A 17977-nucleotide genomic window follows, 5' to 3' on the forward strand; every position below is an offset into this window, starting at 1 on the left:
CATAGCCTCCATACAAAAGACTTAAATATTGTTTCTGTTGGGTCAATAGGTATACAGCCAAAATATGTATACACTCAATTCCATATATAAGCAAGTAATGAAGTTACTAAACTTGAGCAGATATCTCAATATAATATATATACATAAAAGTCACAATTGGGATATCATGAACCTATACATCAGGAAACATATTGCCATGCATTCGTATCAATGTACAGCAAAAAAAAGGAAGACAATTCACTGCATAAAATTATCATAAATGACAAAAGTGAATTGGGCAATCGTCACACAAGTTAAGAGCGGAGACATGCCACAAAGCACTGGCCCTTTTTACACTCTCTTTAGGATACCTCAGAGGACCCAAAGTCTCAGTGGGATCTTTCGTCAAGGAAGGGCAGCACCACCAGATCATCACCCCTATCATCAATCAGTACAACTATGTAGCCTGCTCTCCGTGCTGAGGGAAATGATTGCTCGCCTTCTGCCTAACACACCGCTTATCAGTCAGCAGCACCTATGCCACCAGTGCATATCCTCATGGGCATAGTTTTAGGGGGTGACGGGGGTGTTTGTCCCCCCCAACTTTCATGGAACACTATTTTGTCCCCATTCATTTGAATGGGGCACCTTTTCTTCAGAGGTCATGTCCCCCCCAACATTTTCAGCAAAGTTTCTCCACTGCATATCCTCCATGCAGAATGTATTTTTACAGAAAGCCCGGTGTTACCGGACACTGTGCCTTTAAGGCATGGGCCCGGCAAGCAAGGTGGGCGTAGATAGTGACGTTGGGCAGAGGGAGGAGTGAGAGAGCCCAGGAGTTCAGTTCCTGTTAGGTTTAATAAAGAAAAGTTGTGTTACATTAACCTCTGGCTCCGTGTCCTCCTTTACGTGCAAGCGGCCGATCCCGGCCAACACCCAGGTACCCAGAACACAGTGTGAAGTCTGGGTACCTTAGCGAGGCTTGACCATATAAAGCAGCATGATCCATTTGATTGGGCTCCACATAGATAGCAGTCCCCCACGAACCAGCATATACTGTGGGCTCCATTCATGAAATTATTTGCACGTTCAAAGTGACTTTGCTCTGCTGAAAAGTGACTTTGAACTGCTGAAAAGTGACTTTGAACTGCTGACACAAACGTTGATTCATGGAACTGTGCAAAGTGTATTTTTGCAGTGCAAAGTCAGTACAAAGTCATTTTTGCAGTACAAAATGACTTTGCACTGCAAAAATACACTTTGCCCAGTTCCATGAATCAGGGGTCGACAGTGCAAGTCACTTGCTGTAGTGCAGTCACTTTGAACCATGCAAACAATTCCATGAATCGGGTCCTTAGTCTCATGCTAGCAGTTGTGCATATATTCCAGCGTGGACAGCAGGGCCCATCAACCAATAAACACAGAGCTGCCTGCATAGTTACCCCGTGGCTAGCAATCAACCTGGGGCTAACAGTGCTACCAGCACCATAAGGCAGTGACCGGGGGACACGCAGAATGGCCACCCCCCTTTCTCATTGGGTCATGTCAACACAGTTAGAAATACCCTCAGAGCCGTCGTCAACTATGTCTGCTTATTCTCACTTTGTTGATAATGTTGGCAGAAGATATTCGCAATACTCCCTTCTAGAACACAAAGGTTTTAGGGAGTCGCTAGCAAGCCCTCATCCCACAGTCAGAGTTACATTGCAAGCAGGGCTCAATCGGCAGCGAGCGAGACAGGGCAACAAAGTTCACTTTACAGTAGACAGTGGGCAAAGCTCAGACTACATGGTAGTGATAGCACCCTGCGTCGCCTTCCCACCCAGTGGCAGGCCAGAGAATGGAGGGGCACATGTTGGCAGGCACTCTGTGCATGCAATGCAAGGTGTTCAGGGCACGACCACAGAGGAACTGACATATGGAAGAAAGTGAAGCATTGGGGGCACAGTGGTTTGGTACAGCAACTTCCACCTTCAAGACTGGCCTTGAAACCTTGAACAGTTGGTACTGCTTGAATCCCCCATTTTCACATCCAAATTGCACCCACCGAGTGACAGCTGCTGTTCCATTTGATTTAGAATGTGGCTCTGTTTTTTTTAAAATCCATATTAATGTTCTATGGTGCCAGAAGGACTATTCTGTTATTATATTGTCCCAAACAGGTGGAATTTCAAGTTGTCCCTCTTGTTTGCATTTCGGAGAGCTACATAGAGCCTCATAAAGTGAGCCAATGCGTAAGCCTACAATGCTAGCCTTACCATTGCGCCTTTTAGACTGTATTATCTTCTACTTCCCCTCGCTGGTTATGCTGGATTATTTGTGCTTTGCTCGCTTATGTGAGCCTTGTTTTTGGTTCGGATTCATTTTCGTATGGAGAATTTATTATTAATATTTCACTTGAGTTTTAGAGCCCCTTCAGGGGGCAGTGGTGGCCATTAAGTGCCTGGAAGACCGATTTAATGGACCGATTTAAAGAGCCCTAAAGAAGGGTTCAGAGGACCTTATGGCCACCATTGGCAACTGCTGGGCACTCCAAGACTTTTAGCACCCATGGGGGTGCATGGCGGGCTCCCCAAATTCAAGAGGGAAGGAAGGAATGAGCAATGGCTGCATGCGTGGACCACGTTACCATGTTGATACAGCACTCGAGCATGAAAACTGAAGGCCAGAGACTTACGCCATCAGAGGCAAGGCAAGCGACACGGAGACATGGACAAAACTGACGTGAAGGGCCCAGGAAGCCACATGTGTGGGTATTGGAGGCCATCTGCAGACCAACAAGTAAAAGTGCGGTAAGTGTCAGGCACTGAGAGTGGCGAGGGCAGTCCAGCGCTCAAGGGTAGTGAAATTCTGCACATTCTAACAAAGTTAAGATCCTTCAAGTCCGCAATCCTGAATTCTTGGGCTTTAATCAACCTTCAAAAAGCATTGGCAATGCCAACAGTTTGGGATTTTCTGTAGGCATGGGAAAGGCACTGACAGGCACTGCCGTAGTCATATTACCATGCCACTGAAGGTAGCAGGTGCAAAATGGTGGGCGTACCTGGGCATCTATTAGCAGTGCCTGGCAAATGCCTACTACATAGACACAAGCTAAAAGTGATGACTTTGCCACTGCTTGTTCTTAACAAGGCTTCAGTGAAGGACACACATTGTTTACTGCTTCAATTAAGTCATTAACCTTCAGAAGACTGCTTTGAAAAAACACTGGCAAGCAATTAACCCTTTGAATGAGGCATTAGGGGCTGTCCTACCGTTTGATTTATATACATAGGGATTAGCTTGGCCATAGGCAGTTAATGGGCAGGAAAATGCCCAAACAATACCTAGAAGCTTTCTGTCCCTCCTTTGTGTCCCTCATGGCTAAGGGCCACAAGGCAAAGGGCAGCTCCCTAAGGCTCCTCCGTCCCCTGTTTGCTGCTGTTTGCACAGGAACGCTGAATGGAACACCATAAAGCTACAACAAGGTAAGGTGGTGTGGGTTGGGAGGACAGCCATTTCTGTGCTCTGGTAAAACCCTGCCACTCCTATAGTACTACCACCTACTTTTAATATTATGCTGTCTTGCACTGTGCTCCTTGTTTTACCATTGCATTGCCCTTTTGTGCAGGTTAGCCTATGTACTGCAACTAGAAGACATGTGAAGGTCAGCCTGTGTATTGCGTATTGCGCTTAGAGGAATTTAGCAGGTTAGCCTATTTATTGCATCTAGAAGAACTGTGAAGGTCAGCCTGTGTATTGCATCTAGAAGAAATGTGAAGGTCAGCCTATGTATTGCGTTTAGATCAATTGCGCAGGTTAACCTATGTATTGCATCTAGAAGAAATGTGAAGGTCATCTTGTGCATTTCGCTTAGATGAATTGTGCAGGGTAGCCTATGTAGTTCATCTAGAGGAACTGTGAAGGTCAGCCTGTGTATTGCATCTAGAAGAACTGTGAAGGTGAGCCTGTGTATTGTGCTTAGATAAACTGCAAAGGATAGTCCGCTATTGCTCTTGATGAGTCTTGTAGGTTAGCCATTGGTTTGCACTCAGAACAATGCAAAGGGTAGCCATGTACTGCGCGTAGAAGATGTTGAAGCTAGCTTAGATGCAGCACACATAGATCTAGGAGAATAGCAAACACACCACACTTAGATGAAATATAAAGATAACCAATGTGTTACATTTGGAGGATTTTGAGTGGAGCCAATGTGTTGCATTGGTTACTAATAGCTCTGTAACTTCCTAACATTCAGCCTATCCACCAACCATTACATAACTAACTTGACACAAACCTCTGACACAAGACACCGAAACTACAAACACTCTCCCATCTCTCCACAACACTGAGCACACACAGTAAACACCTGCATACATCATACAAATGCCAATCTACCAAAATCATAGTAGCACACAGTGACATGTTTTTCCCGAACTGAGGTTGCCAACAGCACATCAAAGATCTCTTGCGCTTTTCCCTCTGAATCCCACTAACCTTCCCAACCCCCTTCCTTTTCAGATCCGCCTAAGCGCCTGGAGACCATGAAAAATCGCAGTGTTGTGCAGTACAAGTCCCCATAACATAACATAACATAACAGATGCCATGTAGCCCCAGCTGTACTCTAATGCAATAGTTTTGGCTTATAGGTGGCACAAAAGTGCAACCTAATAGCCCAAACTAAAAAGGGTGATTACATGCTTTTAGCATGATGGGGCCCATCATTAAGAATTAAGATGTTTGCTGTATGTTGAAGTGAGATCATTGCAAACATTTGTGTGTACATTAGAATGTAAAGAATAGGTTTTGCAGCTGGCATCACATTAAAATATGACATTTGTTTGACCTGCACCGATGCAAAGCTTACTTTAACACCTCGCAGACTGCCTCAGAAACTCCTTTGTCTTGTCATGGCAGCCATAGCAGTTCCCATAAAAACAAATAGGCACTTGTATTTGTTTAAAGTTGTTACTGTGCTGTTTGCTTTGATGGGAATTATCCTGAAATATTATGCCTAAAGTTTGCATATGCGGCTCTGCCAAACACCAGCAAAAATGCAATGAATTTGTATAATTCATGAAAATGCTTCAAGATATATGTAATTGATATGCATTGATTTGGGCAGCTGTTTATTATTTCTGACTTGTGTTGCTTTGATTCTAGATTGGAACTGTGCATGTTGCTGGGAAATGAGCACATCTTCCGCACTCTGGAGAACAGAGAACCTCTTCATTGGGGACCGGTCCTCACATACCAAGAGGTAAGATACACAACATGAGAAAGCTTGCCATAAAAGAGCTGGCATGTCTGCTCGTGGCCAGTGTATAGCACAGTGTCGCCCACACCACACAACAATACTGGGGCACTGTGTGTGTGGATGGTGCAGGTTTTCCATTATAGAAGGTAGACACAGAACTGGTCCTCAAATGAGAAGCTCGCATTCTGTGGATTTCTTCAGCATAGTCGTAATGGCAGAGAGGTAGTGCTAGTGGAGGGTGTCCCGAATCTTCTGTCTGAGTGGGAAGCTGGGAAAATGCTCCTAGTTGCTCTGTTCATTTGATAAACCCCTTTGTAAACAAAGCTGTCTTCCTGAAGGTTGAGATGCTTGATGGTGCTTCTCATCTGGGGCAGTCTAATGATGGTCTACACTTCTGGAATGCAACATCCTACATATACATATATTACACGGCCTGCTGTAGTGGCCGTGTAGTTATGGGTAAGTTGCTCAAGCCATAGGAAGAGCACTTTTTGGGAGGCTTATAACTTTGCCCCCCTGGACGAATCGTTCTGGAACTTTGTTAAAAAAAAAAAAGTAAATAGCCCCGTCAAATTGATTTTGTGAAGTTTGATGAGGTTTCGTCAAGGGGGGCAAAAATATTTGGCGGGGTCCAAAAATGGGTGGGTTTCCCCATAGATGGAATGGAAAAAAAATATTTGGTCACACCTACAGCCCAAACCGCTGGACAGATTTTCACCAAATTCGTGGCAGGAGCGGCGGCTTGGTCCCACAAGCGTACTTTTGTAAATTTGGTGTAAATCCGTCCAGTAGTTTTTTTTAAAATGACCAAAAAGTAGGTTAACATTTTATTTTGATATCCGGGTTCGGTCTGCAGACTTCCTTCCCTGTTTGGTCCGCCGACGGGCCTCTGATTGGCCCAGAAGTCGACATGAGGTCTGCAGAGATCGGGCACGCCCGCTGATTGGTCAATACAAAACTTGAGGTGTGTTAGATTTTTGGAAATTCCCACCATGTTGGATTCGCGGACATCCGCCGGTGTCGGCGAACATCGCAGTAAAAACATATTAAAAAACACAACACTGCACTTGTCAAACTTATCAATCTCTGGGGAACTGAGGGGTGATGAGGATGGGATGGTAAATGGCCTTAAACAGCCAAAAAACGGATGTGTATCTTCTCCCATGACCGCAGACATTCCGGGGTATTCCTGTGATGTCCGAGAACATCTCAGATGTTCGGGGGCATCTATGCTTATTTGTTCATTACAGTGTTGGTGAAAAGCAGTTTATGGAAGGATTATAACTTTGGTGCCACTCAATGAAACTGCATGACATTTTGGAATGTTATTCTAGACCTGATTCTGAATGGTCGGAAAAGTGTGGTGCTGTTTTGTCAAGAGGGAACAAAATTAGAGGGGGGGTCATAAAATAAAGTAAAGTCTTATAAATGTGGTGCCATTTGACGTATGTTCACAAACATTTGCAAACAGATTTTAGATCTAGATATAAATGTTTTAGCAACGTTGGTGGGATTTTGTCAGGAGGGCAAAATTAGAGGGGGTCTCAAAATATTGTAAAGGCTTATAAATGCGGTGCCATTTGACGAATCTGCACAAAGGTTTGAGAAAAGATTTTAAATCTAGATGTAAATGTCTTTGCAAAGTTTGGTGGAGTCTTGTCTAGAGGGTGTTAAATCAGAGCCGGGTTTTCAACATTTTTAGATGGCTTATAACTTTGTTGACATTTGATGAATGTAGACAAAAGTTTTTAGAAAGAGACCCAACCTTGAATGTTCGTTCAAAGTGTGAAAGGATTTTTTCAAGTGGGGGCTAAGTTATATGACTATTGTAATGGACGTACATTTCCATACTTTTGAAAAAATACAACATGGGCGGATTTCCATCAAATTCATGTAAGGAGCATTGGCAAGGACCTGAAAGCAGTGGCCAGATGGTCCGGGTCATGGAATAAGGTCATTACCTGGGCAATTTGACTACTGGCTAAGACCACGATTGATGGCCAATGGGGATAAAGTGGCCATGTCTACCAGGGACCGGCTATGTGGTAAAGCATTTTGAAATTGGGATACATTTCAAAGGGAAACAAAGCATGCTTGTGGTAATATGGTGCTAGGGTTCACTCTTCGTCTTCTGCAGGCTGCCATGGAACTGGAAGAGGGGCTCTGCATTGAGCCCCGCCTCTTGCCTTTCCATGGTGGCCATCTTGGAAAAGGATTTTCCTTCCTACAGTGGGACGTTTTGCCAAGAGGGGGCTAAATTAGAGAGGTGTCTCAACATTTTTAGATAGCTTATAACTTTGTTGCCTTTTGACCAATGTAGACAAAGGTTTTCAGAAAGATTAGAGACCCAACCGTGAATATTTGTGCAAAGTATGAATGGATTTTGTCAAGTGGGGGTAAGTTATATGACTATTGTACGTACGTACGTACGCACATTCGGACACTTTTGAAAAAAGAAAACACAGGCAGATTTCCAGCAAATTCGTGTAAGGACCTGAAAGCATGGTTTTGCAAATGTATCAGTGTTTTATTTTTTGACAAGTGAATCTTTCACCTAGTGCATGCATATCCCAGTAACATCATGATCATTGTGCACAATACGCATGCGTGGTGGCCCAGGCAAGCTAGGGAGTTTGTGGCATGGCCTGGGCTTCTTCGAGGAGCTTGGAGTGGGGCTCCCTTAGCAATGTTCACAGAGGTTGCAAAAGATCCACCATTGGTGGCATATTTTAGAGCCAAGGGGTTGGGCAGATTTTGAGGGGGTGCTGACATTTTAAATAATTCAAGGTCAGTGGCGGTGAAAGTGCTGGTGGTAGTCTATTAGTGGGTCTCTTGCAAAGAGGACGTTTTTCTTTTTTTATGTACTGTGTCGGTGTGGGCTTGCTCCATTACGGCTGGTTTAGGAGGAGCAGTGTAAAGCCCCCAGCGCCATGCGCCAAACTCGGGCGTGGAGCTGCAGGCAACAAGTGTTGGCGACAGTCTAACGGTGGATCTCTTGCAAAGAGGATGTACTTCGTTTTTTATGTACTGTGTTGACGTGGGCTTGATCCTTTAAGGCTGGTGGAGGAGGAGCAGTATAAAGCCTCCAGCGCATAACGCTGGCGCGGTCTTTCATGCGGCAAGTGTAGGTGGCAGTCTACCGGTGGATTCTTTTTGTATACTGTGTTGGCATGGGTTTGCTCTCTTAAGGCTGGTGGAGGAGGATCAGTATAAAGCCCTCAGCGCGGCATGAAGTGCCAGTGTGGAAGTGCAGGTAGCAATTGTTGGTGGCAGTCTACCGGTTGTCCAGCGGGAGTCAGACAGAGTGTAGTTGGATGAAAGCCGGTAAGACCTTTCCTCCACTTATTGTTTTGACGCGCCTGGAGTGATTTCCCAGATGTCGTATGCACATGCCTTAAGAAGCAAAGCGCCGGTGGCAGTGACTGTAGAGGCCTCTAAGAATTGTGTGACGCTGGGCTCTACCAAAAAGGAGTGCGTATTGCCGCCAGCTCCCCAATTCCATACTGAAACTAGAACTACTTCAACTCTCTTAATGGTGGCTCAGAACTACTGTCTGCCTGATTTGCATTTGCAATTGGATTCGCCATCTTTCTCAAAATTAAGCCTCTCTAAAGTCTCCAATCCTAAAATCGTGACTTTTTATCAATGCATTAACCTTCTGTTTTTTCTGCTAAGGAGGCCGAGGTGGTGCAACAGGGAGATCATTGTGAGATCCCAGATGCTGCCCTACTCTCAAGAGCTCGAGCTTTGGAACATGCCGCCGTGGACGACCGGCTGGGATTCCTTTTAACATTCCAGAGGCAGCTTTATATTTCAGAGGCAGCTTTAAACTCAAACATTTTAAACTTACTTGAGCCTGCATCTGGAAATGAAGCTGGGCAGACATTGTTTGTTTTAAGTGCCTGGCCCCAGCACGTTGGTCCTCTGTAGTATCGTGAAACACATGATGCTTGAGGTGAAAACGTACTTACAGGAACAAGTACTAACGACAAGGGCATTGTTCCTAATAAAATTGATTCCCATATACCTAGCGTCCCCCATGGGTGCCCTTGTCGGTGTCCCCAAGTTTGTATCCAGACACATCATCTAGCTCTTCTGACTCTTCGGCATTGGAATCATGGATTTCTCCCCACTATAACCCGGGAGGCTTTGCCTTCAATTTCGCCAACAGCCGCTACCTCAATCCCGGCACTGAATTTTGCCTTAGTCACCTAGGAGGAACTGTATAAATCATTGAATTCTAAAATCAACTTGCACGTCTCAATACTGACGTTGCTGAATTCAAAAATCTTTTATAGAGGGATATATTACAGCCTGCAAACGGCTGCTCCATCAACGGGTGGGTAATAGACCATCTGTGAGTAGTCCGCGGCTTGAGGAGGCTTTCCCAAATGAGAGTGAGTACTTTTTGGAGCTGTCTCAACATCAAATGGAGGCATCAAAGAGGTTGGAAAGTTTGTTGTTACAGTTGAAGGAACAACAGAAGTCGGCTATTTTTATCCTAGATTACTTTTACTTGGCCCAGACCTCCCACTGCCCTCACTACCGCCTACACGAGTGGATGCTGCCTCAGATCCTCAGGCAAATTATTCAATTTTCTATCAGCGGAGAAAGCATAGATTTAAGGGAAAGAAGAGCGATACAAGGAAGAAAACTAAGAATCAGAAAACCATGACAAAAACGCATAACTTTGACTCTAGGAAGTTCCTAGGTTCTCTAGCGATCCTTCTTGCCTAGGCTGCAGCAACCCGAGGTCCGGAAGGCGGGGTAAAGAACAAGAGAGTGAAAGAGCGCACTGCTGTCAGGACTCAGGAAGCCTTAAGCGCAATTAGCGAGTCACCCCAGGCTGATCATTTAAATTAAAAGGACCATATAGGGGGGGATTGATGAATGTATCAATCTACTCTTTGGAGAATCCAGTGGGAATGCCTAATGTGTCACTGGATGTCAATGCTAAATGTTGAAAGGAAGTGAGTTTAATCAATCTGTAAAGTTGAAGTCTTCAGAATTAAGCAGCTTTGAGTGCAGGGCCCAGACTGGATTTCAAGAGCCTGCCAACTAAGATGCCCGCTTCTACACTCTGGAACAAAGAAGTGCTCTTTAAAGTCAAGCCCCTTTGAAACAGGATAATAAGCTCTTGAGACAAGGTTCCCATCATCCCTACCAACAAGATCCTTACAGATTTCTTTTATTGGAACGCTTACTGATATCTAAGGAATTTGCCATCTTGAATTGGTCCAATCATTTTTGTTTGATTCTGTGCCTACGCTATGGTTTATCTAATCTAGGGTTAGTGAGCTAGTTGAGTTGTGTAATGACATTTGTCTCAATCATGTTTTTCTACACATTCGCTCTAGGTTGGTAATGAACATCATATTGCAAGCTGCCACCTTGTTACTTCTGATGGGTTATGACCTTTCGGAGGTTAATAGGGTAGATACCCTAACATTAATGAATGAAGAGCTTTCTGATGTATCGGTCAATAGAAGGCTAGATCTGTTCTCACCTTTCAAAGTAACTTGTTCATTTGCAAACTCAGAAGTTAGAAGAGTTATGGAGCTCCATAAAGTGTTGGGCCTAAGACCAAGGATGAGAGTTGACAACAAAAGGGAGGGTTCCTTACAATGTTTAAGAATTAATCAAAAAGAAATATTTAGCAATCTGGATTGAGTTGTTCAAAACACTGAAAGTTGATTAGTGTATAATCAAAAGTGCATAAGAATCTAGTGACTAATGAGAGTTGGTCATGACTAGCAGGAGCTTTAATGGGTGGCAAAATGTATGTGTAACTAGAACAGGTGGGTGAGAGGACAGATGTAGTGATTGGATCATGGAACATCCAGGGTTTTTCCAATCCAATCTCTTTCTGTCTATTAACAACAGTTTCAAATCTTTTACTGTGTTTTTTTTACCGCCAGTGGCAGTGACTCGTTGTTTGCCTCTAGAGTCCTCTACGACCTCTGTGATGCTAGGCTCTAACAAAAAGTAGTGTGTATTGCTGATAGCTCCACAATTACATACTGAAACTATTACTACTTCAACTCTGTTAATGGCGGCTCAGAACCACTTTGTGTCTGACCTGCATTTGCAACAGCCCTCCCCATCTTGCTAAAAAATAAGCCTCTCTAAAGTCTCCACTCCGGAAATCACGACATTTTATCAAAAACATGCACCTTCTGTTTTTTCTTCCAAGGAGGCCGAGGTGGTGCAGCGGGGAGATCATGATGATATCCCAGATGCGGCCCTACTCTCAAGAGCTCGAGCTTTGTATTGCTTCAAATCACCAGCGTATGTGTTTCAAATCTTCTAGCAGAATCACTTTGATATTGGGAGGATAGCTCAGCGGCAACATGCTCGCCTTGCAAGCAAGACGACACGAGCAACACAGGTTCGATCCCCGTGTCCGTGCTTAGAAACCTCTGGGTATTAAGCGCATTATAAATAACCCATCATATCATATCACTTTATGAGGGTGACATGGAATGTTGTGTGTTACTCTGGACTTGCCTAGTTGTGTCCACAGGGCATGTTCTGCTCTCATTAACATAGTACGGGCCAGATTGCTGTGATTTATTTATGTTGTTTTCTGGTGTACTTATCCGAAGTGTCATCAAGCCACAACCTACTAGATAACCCTGAGAGAATAGTAATGGTTTTTTGGAGGGGGTGGGTCTGGGAATGCTGGGATTAGTCGGTAGGAGACACGGGCCATTTTGCATAGTCCAGAAAAGGGAAAATGGTCACGCGTGTCAAACGCAGGACATAGCAAAGGCACACTGGTTACTGATATAACATCAGCCAAAAAGAAATAAACAAGTAAATCATGATTTTGTTAACTTCAAAATATATTTTTTTATACAGAAGTTAACAAAAAAAATATTTTGAAGTTAACAAAAACATGATTTACTTGTTTATTTCTTTTTGACTGATGTTATATCAGTAACCACTGTGCCTTTGCTATGTCGTCCGTTTGACACGCGTGACCATTTTCCCTTTTCTGTATTATAGTCTGGTAGCACAGACCTAGGAGAGCTGCACCTAGAATTGTATGTATACTTGTCAATATCAAGTCATTATTGACACGTGAGTGCACCTCCACACCGAACCGGCCAGCATTTTGCATAGTCCTCAGTGGTTCCCCTCCTCATATGTTCACTGCTGGCGCATGCGATAGTCTCGGAGTAGAGGAGGCGATCCTGGGGAATGGCGGCTCAGAGAGGTGCACATCATGTATTCATAAATAGCTTCATTATACACTATCAGGCCATTTCCAACAGTGCATTTGTGGCACGGAATTACTGCCAAAAACCCATACCACATGATAAATGTGCCATTTTCTTTGTAGATGTATTGATAATGCCTGGTTATTTAGTGGAATTATCATCGGTCCGATGTAACAGTCGATGTCACAGTTACTACTGAAATAACCTCATTGCAGAAATGCGATTCAGAGTGGCAGACATTTTGAAAAATCTAATCCTTTTGAAATCTACTATTTCCCACTGTCCCCCAAGCCTCACACACATGTGCAAGATGCCATGAGACAAAGTCAAAGTGAAGGTGCCTGAGCTGAGGGCGCAGAAGCACTAACTCATTGAGGGAGAGTTACAGATATTGACAAATGAGATGGTGGCCAATGCTCAAGAGTTACTTGGCTCCCAGCAGGGTAAAATGACCATCCAGCACACATCCACCATATGGACAGAAATCAGGGACTCGTTATTTGCACTGGGGACAGTGCAGTGTGACGTTGATGACTTCAAGAAGCACTGGAAGCACCTGAAGTCACAGGAACACATTCTCCTCACCACCCACAGTTGCAGAAACACTCACCTGGTACTGAGGAGTAGCTGCATCCCACACACTGGGATGAAAACCTGTCCAGCATTCTCCAAATGGCAGACATTGGGGTAGTTGGGAGTAGACATCCAAATGGACTAGGGTCAGTTTACATACGCACTGGCTGCTCATACACAGGGATGTGGGCCTTGAGTGCCAGTCCATCAGCAGGTGGGCACAGTGCTGGCACTGTTGCTGGTAAGGTGCATGCAAACTTACTGCCTACAATATCATAAACATGAGGACTCGCATCAGGGGGATGAAAACCAGCAAGTGACCCCACGTTGATTTGAGTGAGCAACATGCAATGCCTGAAAGCATAAAAGGTCATGTGAGATCATGCAATCCTAATAGGCAGAATGCCACCAATCCCGGGCCCTTCCACCCTAATATACTTCCAATCAAGCACCACGAACCGTGCCAGCTAAACAGCATATGCACATCACAACACATATGTCAAACATCTTGTACATGTATCAGCTGATATGAGTCACAAGCATAGTCCCTAAGTGCAGAGATGCCTCCGTGTGCATCAGAATTGCATGGATGTAATTCCAATATATACACTTACCAACATGGCAACTAATGAAAGGTCAGTTCACTCCCAACATGCCCCAGCCGGCAGTAAGGAAGAAAACACCCAGGGCAGTGTAGCTGCACCTCACGAGCTAAGGCCATGACCCCACAACACCCAATTGTGCTGGCTCCGAATCTAAGACCCGAGCCATGAAATTTGCTCTCACAGTGCCACCAGGAAATCATGCCATCTCCAGCTGCACTCTCTTCTCCACAGCAGCTTAGAAGGCAGCCATTACTGCTGGCAATCAACCTGTCGCCTTGCCTGGAGAAGAACATCACACAACCACTGTCACCAATCAACCACCGTCATTTCCTGGCAAAGAGCCTCTCGCCACCACCGCTGCCACCAGTCTGCACTGATTTCGTGTGTGCTTCCCATTACATCTCTCTATGGTAGCTCCCTGGTCACCCTTCCTTCTTATCCTCCTCCATGCCAATCACTGCTTATGGCCTCTCCTCCCCCCTCCGCTGTCACTCATGCTCTTCATTGGCATTAACATGAGGGCACCAATTTTGGTACAGATGATGATGGTGAGACTGTAGATACTGGACTCAGAGGAGTGAGGATGAGAAGCTTGGAGACCCCCCCTCCTTGTCCATCCTCCAGAGCACCTGTCCAAAGGTATATTAGCTGCCATCTCAGGAGGGATCAACAGGATGGAGCAATGGCAGGAAGGAATGCAGCACTTAGCAGACCTCCATCTACAGCAATGCAGGATTCCATCCAGGGGACCTTGCACAGGGTGGCAAGGGAACCTGGTTGGCAGTACCGGCACTCAATGCATTCCACATGAAGAAGTAGCACAGTGGGCCCGAGGAAACTGGAGATTGCCCAGACAGTATCAGGACTCCACAAAACCACACAGAGAGCATTTCTCACATTGCAACACATCTATCAACTACATTCCATCAGCTCAGGATCAGCTAACTCCACAATCGGTTCACATGCTAGAAGTCCCCATCTGGGATCCAAGCGCATCATTCCATGCTCAACAACGGCACACTCGGGACTTGCAACAATATTTTGATGTCACCTTTATGGCTTGGACATGGGACTTCATCATGGTGGGAAGGCATGGGTTTTGGGATTTGAGTCTGATGGGACGGCATGGGTGTTGAGGAGTGACGGTGGTGTGAGGGCATCCGTATGCTACATTTAAGAAAGGCACTTTGGCATTTAGACAAACGATTCAAGTTGTCATTTTGGTTGTGTCAGGAATTTCCCTTTAGTGAGAAGCGATAAAAATTTGAAATGTGTGCACATACCTGATCTGAAAATAATTCTATTCGTTCTTGACTGATCAGCCATCTGTCCCTTCCCTATGCATGACGCCCTGTGGTGGCATGCGGTCCAATGCAATGACGGATTAAACCCTGTAGAGTACCGTAGGCAGCTGAAAAGTTGGGGCCCCCTCACAAATTACTTTAACTCAGGCACCGACATTATCGGTCTACAAAAGAGCAACAACAAACAATATTTATGCTTTGTTCAAGAAAATCAAAGAATTCTTAAGTCTCAGCCAAAAACGAGTAAAAGTGCCTGAACAAGATAGATTTGTTGTGTTAAATTAGATGGTGAAGTTAATCAAACTGCATTATTACTCAGAAAAGCTAACTTACAGTAACCCCAAAGTCGGGTATATATACTCATCGATGTTCTCGAAGCTTCGACTCACGAATATTCATCTAGGGATTGGAGTCGGCAGTAACTCTCGTGGAAACATCTACAAAAAGCATTGTTCCTGGAGGTTCCTCGCGAAGCTTCGACTCACGAATATTCACCTAGGGATTGGAGTCGGCAGTAACTCTCGTGAAAACATCTACAAAAAGCATTGTTCCTGGAGGTTCCTCGTGCGCGTGCAGCGCTCTAGTTGAACTAAGTAGTGTGCAGGTCGGCAGCTAGATGAGATGACCATCACTACTGTACATTACACAAACGTAGTTTGCACCAGATGTCTTTACTAATTCACAGCTGCCAGAAGATTAGCTTTTAAGAGACAAACTGTTATGTGAATCTTATGTCTCTGGTGTATGTTCTTTAAGTTGATAATGGGTACATTACATTAATACAGTCTTTAATGTAAAGTTTTTGTTTCTTTGAGTTGATTCTTTTTGTCTATCTTTTGGAAACAATTTAAGAAAGCTTGATTGTAATTTTCTTTCAAGATCAAATCAATATTATGTTGATCCATTGTCAAGGGGCCCCTTAAAGGAGTGGAGCCCATAGGCCGGTGCCTACTTTGCCTATTTGGTAATCCGGGACTGGCCCAATGAATCTTTATCATCATTCTCTGAGTCCTAGTGTGCTAAGTCCTTGTCTGGAGGCATGTGAAGATTCTGACAACTAGACATGCTATGTGGTCATCGAACACAAAGGCACAATCTTGTCCACTTTTTCTCAGACTGCCTGCTTTGTGCTTGTATTCGTGATGGGAGTTGCGAGCAATGGTAGGACTGGATACACAGTCGCCCAGAAATGGAAACAAACAGAATGACCTGAGTCTTGGCCTTTGAGGTGGTTATTAATTATAGGACACTCATCATGGAGTTTTTCTATCCTTACCTACATATGGCTACATTCCTGCAAGTACTCTTTGTGAATATATTCCATGGATTTCCCAAGGCCAGAAAGATTAGCAGGTCCAGCTCTATGCCCTATGTGTCAGACCCTTTTTAAAGCATCAAGACCATCGTAATTGGCCAATTGCTGACCTGCCCCGTCTGTTATGTAGTGATTGGGGTACGCGTAACTTGTTTTTTGTCCCTGGGATGTTTCTGTGCATTTGACTGCTTTTGTAAATGTCACAAACAACTTGAAATACTAGAAATCTGGTGGATAGATCCCTGATTTCCAAAGTAACTAGCTGTGACATGGCATATTTCCATACTGTTGCCGGGAGGTGTCTACATAGCCTATGAACTATTTCATACTTCATTCCCTATGCATTATATTTCCTGCAGTTTCAACATGCACAGTGTGGAAATGACCCTGAGATTCACAGTAGCTGTGGATTCGATTAGGAGGGTGTGAAGGTGTGAGAAATGAAACAGGGTGTTATTATGAGCATGTGGATAATGCGAAGGACATGGTGTGGGAATACATGCATGACATGTATATTGAACTTCCCCCGCACCCCCTTCACATTTGCCTGCTGTTTTCTCGGGAACGTCATTTCACTAAAATGCCAAAGGTTATGGAAGTGACATCACATGACCCTTGACATCTGATGACACCACGGAAGTGATGTCATTTGACCCTACCCCGAGTGACATCATGGGAAGCAATAGAACACGAACTTTCACCCCTTCAATGAGGCTAGCAATTATTGTATTGAATTCCAGAAAAACAAATTATTTGTTATTCCTATTCTTTCTTATGTAGGGTCACTGCTCAAAGTGTTACACTCGTGGACCCGCCTGTTTTCTTTGAGAGGCCTCAACAAAAATGCCAGCCACTCCAGAAACAAAGAGCCACATGGCACTGGCCTTTGCCCATGTAAACAATGTGAGCTTCAATGTAAACAAAAAAAAGTTTTTTTTAGGGGTAGCAAGAGAGACCACAGGTGTAGCAAGGGAGAACTCAGGGGTTGCAAGTGCAACTCCTGGCAAAACCCAAATGACGTCCCTGTGTTTTCTCCCTGCCGTGTTCCTTTCTTCATAGTCTTTTTCGCTAGATACCCAAGATCCAAGTAGAATGTCATCTGTGGGTGGCGATGCATCCTGGCAAGGCGCTATTTCCTAGGACAGGGGCATTGGGAGTTAACCCGTGGAAAATGCATAAAACAGTGGCTTGCAGTGAGAAATTCATGAGAAATTCATCAAAGTTCTTGTTACAGAAAACGTGCTGCAATGGCTTGCGGCAACCAATACCACATCTGTGCAGCCGAAGTCACTTAAGCATAGGGAAAAGTGTAATGGCATAGAACCGTGCCATTGCGGCATATACCTCAGCCATCCTGCACTTGTAATAACATAACATAACATAACTTGTCCCAGAACGTTCGAGCGACATGCAATGCAGCATGCCCTTGATGTGACGAAATGTGCCCATGGTGTACAGGAAGGAGGAGCGACCTCTGACGGGCCCATTTAATCAGAGCTCACCCTAGAGTACTTTAAGACGAGATAGCAGCACCTTGAGGTGGATGGGGTGCAGGATTCTCTTACTCCAACACCAGTCAATTAGGACAACTCAATAGTTTGACAAAGGGAAGTGTGTTTAATGACAAGTACAAAAAACAGGGGAACATTAAGAAATCATCAGTGATGCGATCGCCCGTCTCGCTTCAACTTCCAAATTCTTCATTCAGACAGTAATAGTTATAGCAAATTCTCATCATCAT

At 44.5% G+C, this 17977-nt stretch overlaps 1 protein-coding gene across 1 annotated transcript in view; it reads left to right on the forward strand.

Moving 5' to 3' along the window:
* Window positions 1-17977, forward strand: part of LOC138497503 (chloride channel protein C-like) — an 876774-nt gene that overhangs the window by 790121 nt on the left and 68676 nt on the right. Inside the window, exon 14 of the mRNA XM_069621029.1 lies at window positions 5123-5219. Coding sequence (XP_069477130.1) covers window positions 5123-5219 — 97 coding nt within the window. The remainder of the gene's footprint in view (window positions 1-5122; window positions 5220-17977) is intronic.

This window comes from Ambystoma mexicanum, chromosome 5q, assembly GCF_040938575.1.
Source record: "Ambystoma mexicanum isolate Mex_15411 chromosome 5q, UKY_AmexF1_1, whole genome shotgun sequence".
NCBI classification, from domain to species: Eukaryota; Metazoa; Chordata; class Amphibia; order Caudata; family Ambystomatidae; genus Ambystoma; species Ambystoma mexicanum.